Source organism: Schistocerca americana, chromosome 1 (assembly GCF_021461395.2).
Source record: "Schistocerca americana isolate TAMUIC-IGC-003095 chromosome 1, iqSchAmer2.1, whole genome shotgun sequence".
NCBI classification, from domain to species: domain Eukaryota; kingdom Metazoa; phylum Arthropoda; class Insecta; order Orthoptera; family Acrididae; genus Schistocerca; species Schistocerca americana.
The window spans coordinates 705,382,623-705,402,670 of NC_060119.1; the positions used below are offsets into that span (position 1 = coordinate 705,382,623).

Here is a 20,048-nt window from a genome sequence, read left to right on the forward strand (position 1 = left end):
CTGGCCGTAATAACGGCCTTGATACGCCTGGGCATTGAGTCAAACAGAGCTTGGATGGCGTGTACAGGTACAGTTGCCCATGCAGCTTCAACACGATACTACTGTTCATCAAGAGTAGTGATTGGCGTGTTGTGACAAGCCAGTTGCTCGGCCACCATTGACCTGACGTTTTCAATTGGTGAGAGATCTGGAGAATGTGCTGGCCAGGGCAGCAGTCGAACATTTTCTGTATCCAGAAAGGCCTGTAGAGGACCTGCAACATGCGGTCGTGCATTATCCTGCTGAAATGTAGGGTTTCGCAGGGATCAAATGAAGGGTAGAGCCATGGGTCGTAACACATCTGAAATGTAACGTCCACTGTTCAAAGTGCCGTCAATGCGAACAAGAGGTGACCGAGACGTGTAACCAATGGCACCCCATACCATCATGCCAGGTGATACGCCAGTATGGCGATGACGAATACACGCTTCCAATGTGTGTTCACCGCGATGTCGCCAAACATGGATGCGACCATCACGATGCTGTAAACAGAACCTGGATTTATCCGAAAAAATGACGTTTTGCCATTCGTGCACCCAGTTTTGACGTTGAGTACACCTTCGCAGGCGCTCCTGTCTGTGATGCAGCGTCAAGGGTAACCGCAGCCATGGTCTCCGAGCTGATAGTCCATGCTGCTGCAAACGTCGTCAAACTGTTCGTGTAGATAGTTGTTGTCTTGCAAACGTCCTCATCTGTTGACTCAGGGATCGAGACGTGGCTGCATGATCCGTTACAGCCATGCAGATAAGATGCCTGTCATCTCGACTGCTAGTGATACGAGGCCATTGGGATCCAGCATGGTGTTCCGTATTACCCTCCTGAACCCATTGATTCCATATTCTGCTAACAGTCATTGGATCTTGACCAATGCAAGCACCAATGTCGCGATACGATAAACTGCAATCGCGATAGGCTACAATCCGACCTTTTGTCAAAGTCTGAAACGTGATGGTACGCATTTCTCCTCCTTACACGAGGCATCACAACAACGTTTCACCAGGCAGTGCCGGCCAACGGCTGTTTGTGTATGAGAAATCGGTTGGAAACTTTCCTCATGTCAGCACGTTGTAGGTGTCGCCACTGGTGCCAACCTTGTGTGAATGCTCTGAAAAGCTAATCATTTGCATATCACAGCATCTTCTTCAACTCAGTTAAATTTCATGTCTGTAGCACGTCATCTTCGTGGTGTAGCAATTTTAATGGCCAGTAGTGTATTTGCTGCCCTCCCCCTTCCTCCACCCAGTGTGTGTTGATCTTCTGAGTGTGTGCTACCTGGGCTGACATGAGGGGGAAACTGCTGTTGAACATTTTTGTGCTCCTCATATTTGCAGATGATGAAATAGCTGTTGGACAAAAGAGATTCATGAATTACCATATAATTATATGACTTATAAATTTGTTTGTCAGTGTCATTGTTGGTATGGAAGGAGACACTCTCCCGCAAGTATTGGCTTGGGAGTGCTTCCAGCCAGATCTTCATGTAGCCCTATTCCTAATAAAAACTTTCACATGTTTTTAGTCTAGGGGTAATAGTGCAAAGTGATATGAAATGAAACAAGTACGTAAAGTCCAGTAGCAGGGAAGGCAAGAATTCTAGGGAAATGTAGCTCGTCTATAAAGAAGACTTATAGAACACCTGCGCCATTATTTCCTGAATACTGTCACGTGTTTGGGATCCCAACAATGTCGGATCAAAGGAAGACATCAAAGCAGTTCAGACATGTGCTGCTAGATATCTTACGATAGGTTCAATCAACATACAAATATGACAGAGATGCTTCATGAACTTAAGTGTTCTTTTTGAGAAAAACACTACTGAGAAAAATTTTATATCTTGCATTTGCAACTGACTGCAGAAAGATTCTGTTGCTGCTAGCGTATATTTCATGTGTGGACCGCGAAGACAAGAGAAATTAAGGCTCATAAGGAGGCATACAGACAGTTGCTTTCTGTCGACCCATTTGCAAGTGGAACAGGAAGGGAAATGACTAGTAGTGGTACAACATACCCTCCACCATGCATGGAACATATTGTTGCTGGCAGAGTATGTATGTAGATGTAGACACACAAGTTATGCATGTTGTTGCTAACATGTTTCCAGTGCTGGATAGCTGAATTTACCTTTGCATACCATTAAGTTTTTGCTGTTCCTCCAGTGCAAACCACTGTGAATAGCAGTGGGTACTGTTTACTAACATTGCTGCTATTAATTATAAGAAACCTCCCACTGCCACCCCCCAACCCCACCCTTACCCCAAAAGTGTGTTGGGTCAGCATGCAGTATAGGCTTAGGAGACTCCAGCTTGTTCCCCTCCTGCACTGACCTCAAGCATTACCATCTCCTTCCTTTTTGATTGTTTTTCCAATTCTTCAGCATCTACAAATTTACAATGTTTTTTACTAACATAATATTTTCAAACACCCATTTGTACTGAATACATATTCATTTGCCAATTGGCCTTAATGTACCATGGCAATTAGACCTCTGTTACTGAGAAAGGTTTCTATTATTTTTTTTCTAGGTCATTGTGACCTGAGCATCTTGAGGGTACAGATCATGATGGCTACATACTGTAGTCTCTTTACAACCAATTAATCAGTTTATCTATGAGAAGGAAAAAGAGGCAAATCTCTATCGCCTTAAGAAAGGACTTTTTTTGTTCTAAAATCTTTAAATTTTGTTATTTTTGTGCATTTATAACAAGCTTGGTGTTTTGGACTGTAGTTTCATTGGCTTTCAAGCGAGCTACATAATTTTATGGCTGTCTTTGCTTCAAGGTATTGATTGTTGTTTCTATATTCTTTTAAGGTTCCATTCACATTGACGTTACGAATATGGGATGTTTATTTGTTTATCGGTGAACGTGTTATCACTGCAATGGCCTTAAATTTACTTCGCATGCATCGGCGCACACTCAATAATCTTGGCATGGATGAAATTCTCCAGTTTCTGCAGGTAAATATTTATTAGACTACAGGTTTTCATAAGATGTGGTTCACACTGTAAAATAAGTTCTAGTGTTGTTACAACATAAATTGGCTTAATAACTTCTAATATTAGCATTTTCTCAAATGCTAATTCATTATACTTTAGTTTCACCTTGTTGAAAATATAACTGTATTTACTACCTACAATTTTACACACATACTGGCCTAGAGATGAAGGGGTGTTAAGTATAGTTTTGTAACCTTTGTGGTTAAAAAGCTTTACTTGTATTCTGCTTGGCAAAAAAGCAGTTCCGATTTTGTTTTGATTTTTAAACTGTGCTTAATATTTTTCTTACATTAATGGCTTAGTAGGAAGTCCAGTTGTACTGTAAAATGGAAGTTCGTGGATCTACCCTCTCAACTGATTGTGACTGGTAACATTAATCTTGAATAATACAAAATACATTTGGGGTATAGTACGTTTGCACTTAGTCATGTTACAAGCGATGTCCATTTATAAATTATTCTCATTCAGGCGTGGCTCGAATTAAAGTCTCTTTTGTGAAGCCGCCCCAAAATATACATTAAAAGAAATTTATCAACAATGTATTATAGAATTTAAATTATCAGAATGCATTTCACATATTCCCAAACAGATTTAAATAATTGTGGTCAATGTTTTTGGAGCTGTTGGTATGTGATATCAGTGATATTTTTCAGACGGGTAGGAGCTAGTCTTAAGATTGTGCCTAGAAATGTTCCTTAGCTCTGCGTAGCAGAGGTTTGGGGGCATGACTTCCTCAGAATATAGCTCTTACAGGCGTGCGGAAGGCTCTGGTGTTTCAGCCTAAGGGCGTCCTACCAACCTGCACACAATTTTCATGTCCCATTGCGTACATTGAAAGGGAATGAAGAAAGTTGCTGTAACTTCACCACCAAATCCCTATCTCTCTATATCTCTCTTATGCTTTGATGCATCAGTAATTGATGTTCAGTATTATTATTTTGATAGTTTTGTAGAGAGGTTTTTTTTTCTGCCATTGGCTGTTCTATCCACTGTTGGAATTAGTTTGCAGATGTATCACCAGAGTGCACAAGATTACAGTAACGTAAGTATTGCCACCTAGTGAGGCTTTCAGAAATGATTAGAGAAAGAAGCACGCGAAATATATCCCTGCCCGAAATATGCCCTGTTACTTTAGTTTCCTTGCTAGATGACTGCAGGTGACGTACGTTATTAGCAAGTTTCTTTTTGGGAATGTATTATGCATGAGTTCAGTGAGTTTATGTTCTTGCTAATAGCAACAGCTTACCATGAGTTCGAAAACAATGCATCATGAATTCGTTGTGCAGTTTATCAGGTAAAATTTTGTAACTGTGGTTAGGGAGAAAGTGAAGGAGCGTGGTGCACCCAGAACCGATGTAAACATGAATCAAGAACAAAACTGTAAATCCAGGCAAAGGTATAAACACTATTTAAACAGAGCAGTGCACAATACAGCTGAGTGGTCGTGTGTGCCATACCACTTAAAATGCATATTTTTGTATTACACAAGTGTAAATGACAAATACAGTGCAGTTGCTCAGATGGCTCGTGTCAGCCAGTCACAGCAAAAGATTTATGACCTCGTGGAAACATCACTGTTTCATCAAGTGGACTCAAAACACCACAATGTGAGTGCACAAAACATTGAAATCTGAAGTTTAGAAATGAAAATACCAAAAACATTAAGCACATACAGCAAAGCTAACATACACCGCGTTAAAGATCTCTCCAAAGTGCATCTTTTAGTACAATTTGTTGTGGTAAACTGTCGGGAAATGTGACATTTAGGGATAAATAAGCTATCTGTATATTTTATCTTGGAGTTAGCTTTTGATGTTATTTAGTAGTTGATTATAAAACTGAAAAAAGATACAGTATGTAAATGTTTGGCTAGAGTGTAATATTGTCCCCGTCCCCTCCCCCTCCCTTCTAAAATTTTGGTTCTGACAGATTGATCTGTAGCGTAACCCAGAGTCTAGGTTAGGTCCAATTAGTAAGTGTTGCAGCCTTTCCCAGTATGGAAACCAGTAGCCGTGCCTGTACTCAATAGTCAACATGTATATGAAGGTCTTTGCAGTTATATTCACTCTCCTTTATGTGTATGTTCTGTGAGAGATAAAATGCATACCAAATTTTTTCGCTTCCTATTGATAGTCTACCTGTATATGAAGTATGTGGCTCTTGCAAAGATCTTGCCATCATTTTTAGTTGTTTAGTTTCGTGCTTCCTCTAGAGAAATATCTAGTCTCTGCACTATCTGTCAATTTAACCATTCGATTATGAGTCACTAGTCAGAAGGGAATCTGAAACAGGATTGAGAATGGAAGAAGAGCTCATTGTACTAAAGTAGTTTCACTCAAAATGTTTGCAAGCCTATCTTGAACTTATCATTTCAACCAGATGACTGAAACTTATAATGTATTAGACAGTAACCTGTATTGGGTTCATGGGAAGAGATAGTTAAATTCATTAGGTTATGGCTCGTTCCTGTGATTTGTATGCATCCAGTTACCTCCATCTAGTAAAGTTACTGTCACTTTTGACCAGTTGGTCATACAGGCCCTTAATTACTGACAGTGCAGAAAATTTATATCGATGCAGATTCACAACATAGCCCAAATAATTATTGATCTGGATACGCTTTATTATCCCATCTTAAAAAGTGCAAAAACTAAACGTGAAAAGATGTTCTTGCTTTTTAATCTTTTTGAGTGCACCTGACCAGAGAGTTTACATTATCTGTACACAAAAACTTACTCAGTTTTTTGTCTGATGGTGGTGCTGTACGCTGCCAGATATTTGTAATGAGTGGCCCACAGTCACATAATGTAACTTATCAGTTGTAAGTTGACTCTGTGAATTTACCTTATTGTATGGTGGTGTAACACACTGTATTTCCACAGTTCTGAAGGTGCTGAGAGAAACATGTAAAGTAAAGAAAAAGTTACATGTGACTTGTGGTGGCTGTACAATTGTAACAAAATAAGTTGTTTTTTTATGACTTGTCAAGCAGAAAATCCTCATCTCAGTTGAGCATGTTGTCTGCTAACTGTATTTCCACAGCTTTCTTGACCATTGAATCCCAGTAAAGTGAGGCTGTGGCTAGTATCTTTACTTTCTCGTAATCCATAGAAAGACCAATGGAAATACAGTGTAAAGCCACTGCTGATTTGTTGGGCTGTAGAAGATGGGAGTGTCTCTGGTGTTAGAATGCACTATTCTTGGACAGTGTGAGCAGTTTTTCTTATGTAACTTGCACCACAGTGACAAGGAATTTAATAAATAACCACCTTTCATAAAAACAGGCCATCTTTCACAGATCCCAGGCAAGCTGCCACCTTGGCCAGTGGTCGGAAGATGACATCCATTTTATGCTTCTTCATTATTCTGGCAATTTTTGAAGAAACATTTCCCGCATACGCTAGAAAGACCATAGACCACATTTCTTCCTCTTGCTCTTCCTTTGATTGGTCTGGTGTTTTCACTTGCAGTGCTCTCTTAACGAGGTGTTTTGTATATTCATTTTTATTGAATATTTCTTCCAAATCTATCAGTTCATCCTGTAGGCTGTTGGTGTCAGACCTTGCATAGAGGCCCTTTTTACCAAAGGTTTTAAGTGTGCTCATTTTTTGTGAAGAATAGTGGCAGATGGGTGCCTGCACATAAAAATTGTTATGAGTAGGCTTGTGGTACACTTAGCCTAAAAGCCTATCCTCCTCACGCTGAACTAATACATTTAAAAACTGTCCACAGACAACCATTTCCCATTCCATGGTAAATCTGATATTTTCATGAACGGAGTTAAGATGCTCAGGGAACTCCCAATTTATCTTCACCATTGTCCAAACTATAAATATGTTATTGACATCTCCAGAACACACTTGGTTTTAAAACTGTGATGTTGATTTTTTTTTTTTTTTTCAAAGTCCTCCATAAATAAATTGGTTACTGTGGGTGAGAGTGCTACCATGGTGACACTGTCAGTGCATTCAAAATATTGGCTATCAAACAGAAAGTAAGTAGAGATTATTGTATACTTAAATAATGCTGTTATCAGCAGCAGTTACTCTAGTAAACAAGGAGATGACGTCAAAGCCAACCAGTAAATCAGAAGCATTAATTTTCAATGTTTTTATCCAACTAATAAAATCTAATGAATAATGGACATTGTGTTCGTAATTACTCAGTACTAAAGCTGATGAGGAATCTTCACTGACTACTTTTTCAACATCTGAGATTCTATGAGAATGTCAAGGCACTGACAAGCTGACGGGTACTGCATTTGAGGTTTCTTAACTTTCTAAAGTTTTATTTGATACTCTAGTGGAATTTCAGTTGTACATTCTCTGATTTTACATTTTTTGCCGTTGTATGCCATAAATTCTTATCTGCTGTGAAAAACGCGTAACATCAATTTGAAAACTCCCTGGTTTCATGTGTCTTCCTAGTGAGGCGCCAACACAACTTTGAACATTTGGCTTCACTGTGCAGTTATGACAAGGCTACTGTCAGGTTGCGGCAACAATGGAAAAACAGGACAGTGTAAGTGAAGTGTTCCGGACCAAGCCAGTACATGACGAAGGAGCCCAGGCGCCACCTTTTCTTGTGCCACTTATAACTCTGTCTTGTCTTTTTGCGTGTGTCTCCAATGTAACATATTCAGCAACAATATCGATCATCAGCATTTTAAATTCAAACACTGAGTCTCAGAGAATATGCTCGGTCAGAATCAAGGAAACTTCGGGCATTTCTGGTTGGGGAGCTTTTATTTGCTGCAGACTTAAGTTACCCAACAGCCAGTGCAGGCACCACACCACACTAAAGCCGGTTTTACACTAGCCACTTGTTGGTCAAAATCAACTACTAAATGTGCATGCGCCTTTCTTGCTTGTATATAAATCAGTGACCAACCATGACACGAGTGAGTCTATGGTGTCAATGATCTATAGATTGTGCCGAGTGTGGAGTTCAAAATTTCCACGTATGTTGCACACTGTGGATGCACAGAGACGAAGGACTATGGCAGCATCAGTTAACACGAAAGGTTCTGGTTGAGTTTACTCCTAGTATGGAAATGGATTTTGTGATTTCATGTCATTTAGTCTTCATTGTATTCTACAATAATGATGGAAGCTGGAGAAATGAATTAAAATTTGTGCCATGGCTGGGACTCAAACCCGGGTCTCCTTGCTTAGTAAGCAGGAATGCTGACCATTACACCACCACAGCACTATGGTCAACATCACTGTACTGACTGCCCAGGTCCAGTGCCCTCCCCAATACAAACTCAAATTCATGTCTTCAGTTTAATTTCCCCCTAAACCGTCACTATTGCCGGGGGCTCTCTGGCATTGGAATAGCACCCCAGCATTGGACATAATGGGGAAGGCTTGTACCTGAGGTGAATCTAATAGATCATATAATTAAATTATCCCTGAGACATTTAAGTCTCATCTTTATCTGCAATAATGATGCAAGCTGAAGAAACAAATATAAAATTTATACTACAGCCAGGACTTGAACCTGCGTCTCTTTGCTTACTAGACAGGAATGCTGACCATTACACCACCACAGCACTATTGTCAACATTGCTGCACAGACTACCCAAGTCCAGTCTCCTTCCTGCCTAATAAGCAAGGAGACCGGGGTTAAAGTCCTGGCCTTGGCACAAATTTAAATTCATTTCTTCAGCTTCTATCATTATCGTAGATAAAGATGAGACTTAAATGTCTCAGGGAAAATTTAATAACAAGATCTTTATTGTGTTGTTTGCTTTGTTTTAGTGGGACACTGAAAGGTTACACAAGGGCCTGGTATTTTTTCGTACTAGTGTTCTCCTACAAGAGAAACAAAATATATGAAAGAAAAATTTGTTTGCATTTTATAGAGAAAGAACCTCCACTGTACATAAATAAGAATGTAAATAGATTAATATATTTTCGTGAAAACTATTTCAACAGTGAAAACCCAGAATTACTGGACGAGAAAAATAATTTTCTATGTTATGTGGCATCTAGCAAAAAACAAGATCTCTTTTTAAGGTTTTTATATTTAAATGACATAGGTATTCAAACTGAAAAGATATAATGAAACAAGACTCGTACCTCTGATTACCAGTCAGAAGCACTTGATTGTTATTTTCCTCACTTTTATTATTTTATGCACCATGGAAATGCTGCTAGAATATGCACCTTTGTTTAAAAATCTGCGTTGGCCATGAATTGAACCCAGGCCACTCATATGCCAAGCGTGAATTCTATCACATAACCTATTGAAAGATCGATCTTTCTTTGGGATCTTAAAACACGCTCTGAAAACTTCAAATTCAATATTCTCGAATTTTTGAAAGTTGTATGAGACTGCTTTGACTGCATCATACTTGAGTTCTGAACTTCAGATATTATAAATTTAAAATAAAAAGAAATATAAAATTTTTGTCATTTTTATTTGTTTTCTATCTTTCCGTTAGTTCTAAATTCGTGGAGGTATATACCGTCTATGCAACTAAATGAAGGCAGTTTGTTTGTTGCCATACGCGTTTTGCTTCATTTATTTGGAAAGCATCATCAGTGGCTTGAAATACATGTTTCTTTCTACATACATACAGTAAGCATATTATGTGATAGATGGTCTCAGGAAATCCAGTTATTCCGGAATATTGAGCCAGATGTATGAATATCATGACTTTCTGTTGAACTCTGAAATTCTGCTTGGTCATTATTCATTTTTGTTTAAAAGAAGTCAAATTCTCATGACGCATCACACCTGTTGATATTGATCTCCTCCCCCTCCCCCTCCCTCAGTCATTCCAGTGCTAGCTTTTTCACAGAACTCTTTAATGAAGAATACTCAAATCATTTAATGACCTGCTCCCAAGGGATGGAAAGACTGTAATTACTCATAAAACACACTCACTGTAATTAGGAATGTTTTTGTGACCCTTGTCAGCTAGTGTGGAACACTCTGTTTGGTAAGTTTCTCACCTTAATAGTTTCAGTTGCTCTGCTGAGAATTATATGAGATTTTCATGCAGCATTCTTATACACACTCAGATGAAGTCTATATCACATACTTAGAGAAGGAGTATTCCATGAGCATTCCAGTAGTAATGGGCTTAGTTGGTTCTGGGACTTTTTGCTAATTTTACTTGTTTTAATTTGTGATTATTACTTCCAAACAGAGAGGTATGTGTGAAAGATCTCAACCATCGATCAGACTCCCGAGTGGAGGAGATAGTAATAGGCTTCAATGGCATAGAGAAGCAACTAAAAGAATTGAAAACAAATAAGTTGCCAGGTCTGGACAGAATCCTAAATAAGTTTTATACATTGTACTCTGTGTCATTGGCACTTTACTTAGCTTGCATTTATCACATATTTCTCACCCAGTGCGAAGTCCCAATCAACTGGAAAAAGAAAAATGGACCCACAAAATTGCAGTCTAATATCATTAACATCATTTTGTTGCAGAATTCTTGAACATATTCTCAGTTTGAATATAATAAATTTCCTGGATACAGAAAAGCTTCTATCCACAAATCAGTGAAGATTTAGAAAGCATTTCTTATGCAAAATTCAGCTTGCCGTTTTCTCACATGAGATCCTGTGAACTGTGGATGAAGGGCAACAGCGACATTCAATATTCCAAGATTTCCGGAAAGCAGTTTGACATGGTGCCCCACTGGAAACTGTTAACGAACGTACGAGCATATGGAATAGGTTCCCAGAAATGCAAGTGGCTCGAAGACTTCTTAGTAATAGAACCCAGTGTATTGTCCTCATTGATAAGTGTTCATCAGAAACAAGGGTATAGTCAGAAGTTCACCATGAAAGAGTGATAGAACTGCTCTTATTATCTATATACATAAATGATGTGACAAACAGGGTGACCAGCAATCTGCGGTTGTAGTATATAGGAAAGTATCGTCATTGGGTGACTGTATGAGGGTACAGGTTGACTTATTAAACAGAATTTCTGTTTGGTTATAATAGAGGGAAACATTCCACGTAGGAAATATATATCTAAAAACAAAGATGATGTGACTTACCAAATGAAAGTGCTGGCAGGTCGACAGACACACAAACAAACACAAACATACACACAAAATTCAAGCTTTCGCAACAAACTGTTGCCTCATCAGGAAAGAGGGAAGGAGAGGTCGACCTGCCAGCACTTTCATTTGGTAAGTCACATCATCTTTGTTTTTAGAATTTCTGTTTGGTGTGACGAATAGCAGCTTGCTCTAAATTTAGAAAAATGAAAACAAATGCAGACAAGTAGGAAAAACAATCCTATAATGTTGAAACACAGTATTAATGGTATGCTGCATGGCAGTCATGTTGATTAAATATGGAGGCATAATATTGCAAAACAATGTGAAGTGGAATAGCACGTGACGACAAATGTGAGCAAATGGTCGACTTTGATTTATTGGAAAAATGCAGCTCGTGTGTAAAAGAGGTCACGTATATAACACTTGGGCAACCCATTCTTGAGTACTGTTAGTGTTTGGAATCCGCTACCAGGTTGGGAATTAAAAGAAGACATTGAAGCAAATCAAAATGACTTTGCTAGATTTTTTACCAGTAGGTTCGGTCAATATGGAAGTGTTAAGGAGATGCTTTGTGATCTCAAATAGGAATCCCTGGGGCAGGGAGACGATGTTCTGTTCATGAAATGCTGTTGAGAAAATTTAGAGAACCGGCATTTGCAGCAGAGTGCAGAACAATTCTACTAGCACCAACATACAATTCGCGTACGGATCACGGAGTCTAGATCAGAGAAATTAGAGTTCATACAGAGTGTTATAGACAGTCATTCTTTCCTCCCTCCATTTGTGAGTGGAACAGGAAAGGGAATGAATAGTAGTAGTAGTAGTAGTAGTAGTAGTAGTACAACAAAGGACCGTTTTCCATGCATTGTTTGGTGGGTTTCCGAGTATGAAGATTAGTGCTTAATGTTCACTGTAGCATTAAATATGCTGCTGGATGTCTCATTATATGATTGTGACAGAGAACTGTGTAGTAAGTCAGTTGAAAGTCTAGTCCCAGTTAAAGCTGATCTGCAAGTACAGTCGACAGCACTAAAACTGGCAACCCCTCAGAATTCTCTGTCTGGGCATCAGCACAATCTGCCAACACTGTCTGATGTGAAAGTTTCAGGGTGACATACTGTCTTCTGCTCCAACTGTCACAGTGTTGTACCTGCCCTTGGTCTAGTGCTAAATGTCCCTCAATGTAGATATAAAGTCCCTAGTTCAAGTCTCCTTATTCCTTTATATTTGTTAACCACATTCAGCTGTCTGCTCAAGTTATCAGTGTGATGGAACCTTAAAGAAAATTTTCATCACTTTCTATCCCACCAGTAATAGCAAACCTTCCACAAACGTGTTAGTGGTTGCATCAAGAGCAGAACAGTTTCTGTATGAGAGTTTCCTCACCATACAGCAGCCCCCGGCCACTTGACATCAGCCACCACCTGGCCAGGTGAACGAAACCTGGTGCATCTTGGGCACATTTCTGCTCTCACATTGGTAGGCATAAAATTGTTTCTTATGGTGGTATGATTTTCCATACAAAGTAAGTTCTGTAAACAGAGTGAACACTCTGCAGTTACACAACATGCTTAGGTTACTAGGAGTGTGTTTATCAACTGTCATTTTCTTATTTGGAGTTCTAGTATTTGTCTCTCAGTTATGAATTGGCTTTTTCATACTTGAATCTTATGAACATCATTTAAGCATTATGTAATAGCTGTAGGTGGAAAAAGTTCTAACTTTGGCAACTTACTGTTTGTTTTGGGTTTAATTGATGTGTGAAGGCTGTGAAGCTGCTTTAAATGTTTGTGCCACATGTGAGGGGGAGTGCTGTCAGATAAATAACATCAGAAAAGAATTTTCTCATTTTAAGAAAGAACGTCTGGCATGGATGAGTTTCCACACTCAAAGTTTCTATTACTGACATATATGATGAACCATGACAGTGTAACATTTGTGCAGTATTTGCATTCAGTAGACAAGGTTCAGAAGCTAGTTACAGGGGCAATAAAGCTGTCACCAAGCAAGATATGAAGTGCATTTTTGCCTGGAAAGGAATTTCCTTTATGGTTGTTAAATAAGGAGCAGGGAAGGTGAACATTTGAGAGTACAAGATCTCAAGTAGTGCATGAGTGATAAATACCCCCGGATAGTTTTGTTTGTGAAATCAGCAGTGTGTGTTGTCATATAGTGGCATTGACACATTTTTGTTGGTCATTTCTCTTACAGTGTGACTGAAAGGTGTCTCAATTGTTTGCAACAAATACCAGCTTGTGATGGAGGAGTTCATAATGCACAACACAGTACCATTTTAGTTCCATCAGATGCAAAATATTATCTTTTCGCACTGCCCTTTGTTCAAGGAAATGTCTTTCATATGGGTTCAGCCAGTAATTTCTTCTCAAGGAGTAAACATAAGGCCATCAGACTATTCACAAGTAACAATATTGCGTAGGGATGTTCAACGAGTGAACTGACGATGTTCAAACAAAAACACAGTAGTAGTCGCCCCTTTCATTTTTGTTGCTTTGAATTAGAGTATGTAGTACTCCCAAACCTGACTTCTGAACCTTGGCTATCGAAAGCAAATGTCACACAGAGGTTAAATGATCGCAGTTCGTCACATACGTCAGTTGAGTCTTCGTGAATGTGGAAAGTGTTTTCTGACATGATTTGTCCAACAGTAATCATATTGCCCATGACAAATGTTTCAAGCTGCCTCTGCAGCCTTCGCCTGTGTATTAGGCCGAAAGTGAACAATATGACTCAAATGTTAGACATTTTCCACTTGCAACTCTGTTTTATAATTCTTAAACATCATTTATAGGATTCTAATATGTATAACCCAATTCATAACTGCAAGACAAGTACTAGAACACCAAATAAGAAAATGTCAATTCATAAACATGCCCATAGCAGCAAGTTACGTATTTTTGTAATTGTGCATTTGTTACTATGTTTATCAAAGTTATTTCTTGCAGAAAATTGAACTGTAATAAGAAACAATTTTAGGTTTATCAATGCGAGAGCAGAAATGTGCCCAAGGTGCGCCTTGCCACCTTATCTGGTCAGACAGCAGTTGCTGGCGGCCACCGTAGGACAAGGAAACTCGTTGAGCAGAAACTGTTCTGATCTTGATGCAACTAAGAACTCTTACTCAGAAGGTTTTCCTGTTACTGTATTCTGGTGGGCTACAAATTGAAGCAAATTATCTTTGAGATTCCATCATACTGATACTGTTAGCACACAAACAAAATGCAGTAAAAAAGGGTGGGGGAATGAGGTGACTCGAATTTACGGCTTTATTCTAAATTGTGTGATGCTTAGCATTAAACCATGAGCAGATGCAGCACTGCAATAGCTCAGACAAAAGACAACACTTCTGCATCCTACAGTGTTGCCAGATCATGCAGGTATCTGAACTTACAATTTGGAGTTGCTTTGACTCTTCCTTCACCACCCTGGTCTGGTGTTCTCCTTTCTCCAAATCATGTACTCTTGAGTAAGTTGCATAACTATGATGGCGAAATGGCCAGTTTTATTCTGTCTTTTTGTTTTTTAAATAAAGCAGCAACTTTCATGATCTTTTAATTATGTAATTTTTGAAGTAGTTAAAAGTGTGAGCAATGTGCAAAGAGAGAGACATGGCCCATTGCTGGCACATAATGTAGTAATATCAGTACACACAAAGACCTTCATAGCTCATCCACATTCAGTGGAAGTATTTCTTTTGGTAATGACATATAGTCTTTTAGTAAGCTACCATACAGAAGTATGTAATTTTGTAATTAAAAATATACATTGCAGCTAGCCAACCAAATACAACAACAAAATTTCTCTTTATGTTTGAAACATGAAATAACCAAATTCCAATTGTAATTCTAATTTGCCATGTATCAGAATTTTATCTTCAGTGTTAAGATCAAATCATATATGTGTCTGTTTTAATGTTTCCTGTTACGTGTCATTACTGTTTTGTTGTCACATAAGACATAGTGTTGGCCTGTTTGTTATATGTTGTGATATATGTAACATTATTGATTTTAAGGTTAAACTGGAGCATGACTTTGGTTTTGAGGATGATGTAGTGATGGTGAACCTGGAACAGTCAATGGCAGAACTGAAACGTCATAAACTGGATTATGCAGGATCACCCCCACCACATGAACTTCCAAAGCGACCATTTGGACAATTCTCTGAACCAACATTTGAAAGAAAAGTGGGTCGGCGGAGCCATGAATTTAGTGCAATTGAGAAAGCAACCAAAGAAAGTGTTGTTTTGCGAAGAGATGCAGCAGTAGCTGAACACAATTCTACCAACTCAAATAGCAACAATAGAAATTCAAGAGTGTCAGTTGGTGATGGTCTGAGTGGTAAGTTGCTTTATGTAACTCATCTCTGATATTGACCATCATACACATTATTAGATACATTTCATGAAAATATTTCCATTGTCGTAATATTTCATGAGAATGTGACATGTGTGCATTGCATGGGAATTACACAAGTGTAAATCTTTGGTAATTGTAATTATTTATTATTGAATTTGTTTGTGTGCCTGTGTGTGCATTTTGTAATTTTTTAATACAATGCTCACATCAGTAATTATTGTAGTAATGCATTGTTCAAAATGTCCTGTTTGGAGTGCTGATGATACCATTTGTGTGCAAAAGTGTAGTGTTGAAAACTATATATGAATATTTATCAAAGTACTTTGCTGTTAATCCATTGCAATTTTTGCCTGCTTCTTCCCTTTGTAGATTTTGGCATGTATCCACAGTACCTTGTTAATACTTATGCAAAAAAGGCAATTTATTGTCATTAGTAGTACCTTTATTTTATCTTTTGTGTATACTAGTTGTATGAATCACAGCCAGTAGCCTTGTGCTTTATCTTGCGAACAATGAACAAATTCTAAAAAGTTAAACAGTGCTAATTTTTGGGTTCATTAACTTATTTAAGAGTGGGGTTGATATTCACTACAGAAACTCCATGAGTGTTAGCATTGGCAAAAAACATGCCAAATTACATTTAGTTGTCCGATTAGCAAAGTTTTCAGGTGAAAAGTAAGGCCCTAGAAATAATTATGTAGTATTCACTAACAAAGAGACACATTTAAATAAATTCCTATTTTGGGTAAACATAAAACCACACTCCATAAAAAGTAACAGAAAATGGCAGTGTCAAGGTGTTCCAATAATTTAGGCTAGACCGGGCAATTTGTAATGCGGCAGTCTTTAAAAAAGTTGTATGTAGGGCTTTGTGCATCAAAAAGTGGAATAACAGTGAATAGAAACTAGAAAACTTCAAGTGGCAGATGTAGAATGACATGCAATGAAAATGACATCCAACAAGTGGCCCAGGCAATTGACTGAATTATTCTAGGGATCAAAAAACATATGAATTACAAAAACGGAAAAATTGTTCTGAATTTGCAGGATCATCAGGGCATTAGACATATCTTGAGCAAACTGAATGGTGTCAAAATTGCAAAGAAAGTGTATGGTTCGTGGCAAATTTATAAAATAAGATACATTGACATATTTGCCCATTCTATTGGTTTTTAAGATTTTAAAAATAAATCCAGACTTTTATAAGAAAAGATTGTAATCTCCCCTATCTTCACAGTTCCATTGCTTCCTTCTGAATCTTTGGAAATAATGTATGATCTGTGATTCCTACAGCTGTATTTTCTCCACCCCACCCCAGATTTTCACTGTTAAGTAACATTAGGTTTCAGTTACTAAGGTATAATCAATATCATGAAAGTGAAAACATGCATGAGCTGCTTACTTTTGTATTTTTCATTTCATACCTTTTTGTAAAATGAGTGTCCTGAGCATATCTGTTGTCAATCTTTGTGTGCTGCACTGTGCTATTGTGTTAATATATTTTTCAATATTTATTGTACAAAGTCTTCCTTATTTAAAAAAATAATTAACACAAACTATGTTCTAATTGTTGATATACTTCAGTCAGTATTAAAGTTTGCATGAAGTTATTTTTTGTGTACTTCCTGTTTATTATTGTGATTCATTTCTTCCATTGGTGATGGTTAACTGCACCATTTTTTTACACATTTCACAAAATAAACCCACACTTGAGTTCATTCAAAAATAAATGCTTTACAATACGAGGCACCTAGTACACACTTTAGTATTAGTGTGTTATTTTGGAAGCATGATCTCAGTTTCCTTCTTCTTTCCCATCCTTCCTGAAGTGTTGTCACTGTTCTCAGGTAACCACCATGAATTACAAAACATAGTCTTTTTTTTTTTTTTTTTTTTTTTAAACAATTGTTCATTTCTGTGTTATAAAATGCCTTTTAGCTTGACAGTTTCTTGCATTGTACATTTCTAAAGGCTTTCTTCATTGAGTGTGTTGGTAAATCATTTAAGAGTATGCAAGTTTTATGAATGTAAGCTGAACTTTAAAATAGTTGAATTCTTAATGGCAAATTGTCATATCTGAAAATAAGTCTGTCTATTTACACAGCTTCCTTCCAGCTCAGTGGAATTCGCTTTTGATTGCAACATTATCTACAGTGATGTAGTTGACACTTATAAGCGAGATAAATAAATTTAGGATTCTTGAAAACATTCCTTGAGGAAACTTTTATTATTTCACTGTAATTAGTTTCAGCGGGAATTCATCCTCACATGGCTACATCTTTGTTTACATTCCTTTCCTACAATATTCTTTAGTTCTGGCAACTATCAGCCATTATTCATGTTTTCAGGAGTGCTGATAAAGAAAATGCAAGATTAGCTCTCATTTTGAAGTTATGATGGCCTTACGTTATTGCCTATATAAGCTTAAGCATTTATTTAGCTTGGAGTTATCCCTTGGTGAAAGGTCACTGCAGGCACAGCTGCTTTGCCTGGCATTCATATATTTCTGCTGGTGATACCCTGATTGATATCCAGCAATAATCTGCTAACGTTGATGTGCTCTATTTTCCATGGTATTTCATTACCATGTCTGAAATTTGCTGGTGGAAGTGTTCTCTGTACTCATCGGTTACAGCACCGAAGTTGTCAGGAAAGAAGTCCAAGTGGGAATCTATTTGCACCCCATTCTACTGTAGCAGTGTGGAAGATTTGCCACAAGACCTGTAAAGTTTCCTGCTGCCTTATTTCCTAGGAAGTTTGTTTACACTTGAACAAAGGCATCCCAAGCTAATGGAATTGTCTTGATAAGACACCTGTAGAATGGTACAGTTTGTGGGTCTGGAGACCCATGAAAATATCCTCTTTTATTTTTTCCTCACTAAGATTTGGAAATTTCTCGCACAGATAGAAAAATCCTTCCCCAGTTTTGAGCATGACCTTAACAAAATTTTTCATTTGGCCCAATTTCATGTCAAGTGCAGGGAGAATTACGTTCTTAGATTTGAGAAGTGCTTCATGCGTAACATTGTGAGATCTTGTTTAAGCGATAGACACTTGGCCAGTGTTTCTTGATGCAGCTATCCCAGAGGCACACAAAGCAACAGAATTTGGTGTAGTCATGTTGTAGCCCAAGTAATATGGCTGTGACTTTCAGACCCCAGAAATCTACCATTTAAAGTTACCGTAGTTCAATCTCAATAACAATTGTTTCATATTTTTCTTTCATGTAAGGTGCATACCGAATAGGAATCAATAGTAACATGTTTTCATTGTGCAGTATCACACACTTCAAACTTACATTGAAGGAGCCAATGAACAACCTCCACTGATCACAGTAGTAGTCGGTGGCAGATCCTGTTCACCACCACAAAATACCAAGTTCTTTTCACTTTCTAAAAATGGAAGGAATGGCTTACAGTAGTTATGGAATGCTATTACCTTTAGCATCTTATCAAGACAACTCTACTGTTGTAGTCTTGACGCCAACAGTTCAGCTTTGCCTTTCAGCAATTCCAGGTCTCTCGCTGTCATTAAGTTCACACTGTGTTATTTTGTGAGTCTCTGTACACTAATCACAAAAGAACGATGGAGCAGCACTAATTTCACTGCCTTCTTCATTGTCGCAATCACAAGGGACAGAAACAGGCAGTCCATCTCCGTGAGGCACTGGTCGCGTGGATGATGCTATGTTAGGATGGTCAAGCAAGACTTTTCTTCTTGGAAATACCATGTGTTAATGGAGTTGTCACACAAAAGTAACAATCAATCTCATGGTTTGATGGCTCTCGCCAGATCATAGTTATAGCAAAGTCCATGAAGATCTTTTACAATTCAACCACAAATGAAGACTCGTAACAGAAGATATGTTGCATACATTAGGAGCCCAGGGCTTGTCCTGGTCACCAATTTCATAGCCAAAGTACAATCTGTATGCCTTCCTGATATATGGCATTATTGGTCTCCTTTGTGATTTCAGTGTAGTCTGTCCGCTAATGTAGCATAAAGTGGAACCACTGGTTGCATGGACGATGCTATGTTAGGATCATTAAGGAAGACTTTTCTTCTTTACAAGGCATTTTCAATCACAGGATTTACAATTACCACATGCACTGACTATACTTCAGTAACATGTTCATCCAGCACATGATCAGAACACAGAGTGCAGCAGACTGAAACTACACTTAAATGGAATATGCTCCTCTCCTCCCTCCCCCTCCCCCTCAATCCCGTCTCCAACCATCCTGATTTAGGTTTTCCGTGATTTCCCTAAATCGTTTCAGGCAAATGCCGGGATAGTTCCTTTGAAAGGGCACGGCCGATTTCCTTCCCAATCCTTCCCTAACCCGAGCTTGCGCTCCGTCTCTAATGACCTCGTTGTCAACGGGATGTTAAAAACTAACTACCTACCTACCTCCCCCTCCCCCTCCCCCTTGTTGCTACAAGCCCAGGCTAAAGATAGCGACAAAATACACAAAGCTCTTGTTGCCTCAAACTTCATGACTGTCTACCAACAACGGAATTTCCAAGCCTGTATGGGAAGAGATTGACGATGAATTCCAATTGTCAAACACTATGCAAATTCATCATTGGAGTATACTGTTTGCTTTCA

The 20,048-nt window shown here is 38.3% G+C and overlaps 1 protein-coding gene across 3 annotated transcripts in view; it reads left to right on the top strand.

The window, feature by feature from the left end:
• Positions 1 to 20,048, top strand: part of LOC124609730 (USP6 N-terminal-like protein) — a 130,452-nt gene that overhangs the window by 54,363 nt on the left and 56,041 nt on the right. For all 3 annotated transcript variants that reach the window (XM_047140097.1, XM_047140096.1, XM_047140098.1), the window contains 2 exons: positions 2,849 to 2,995; positions 15,097 to 15,421. In XM_047140097.1, coding sequence (XP_046996053.1) covers positions 2,849 to 2,995; positions 15,097 to 15,421 — 472 coding nt within the window. The remainder of the gene's footprint in view (positions 1 to 2,848; positions 2,996 to 15,096; positions 15,422 to 20,048) is intronic.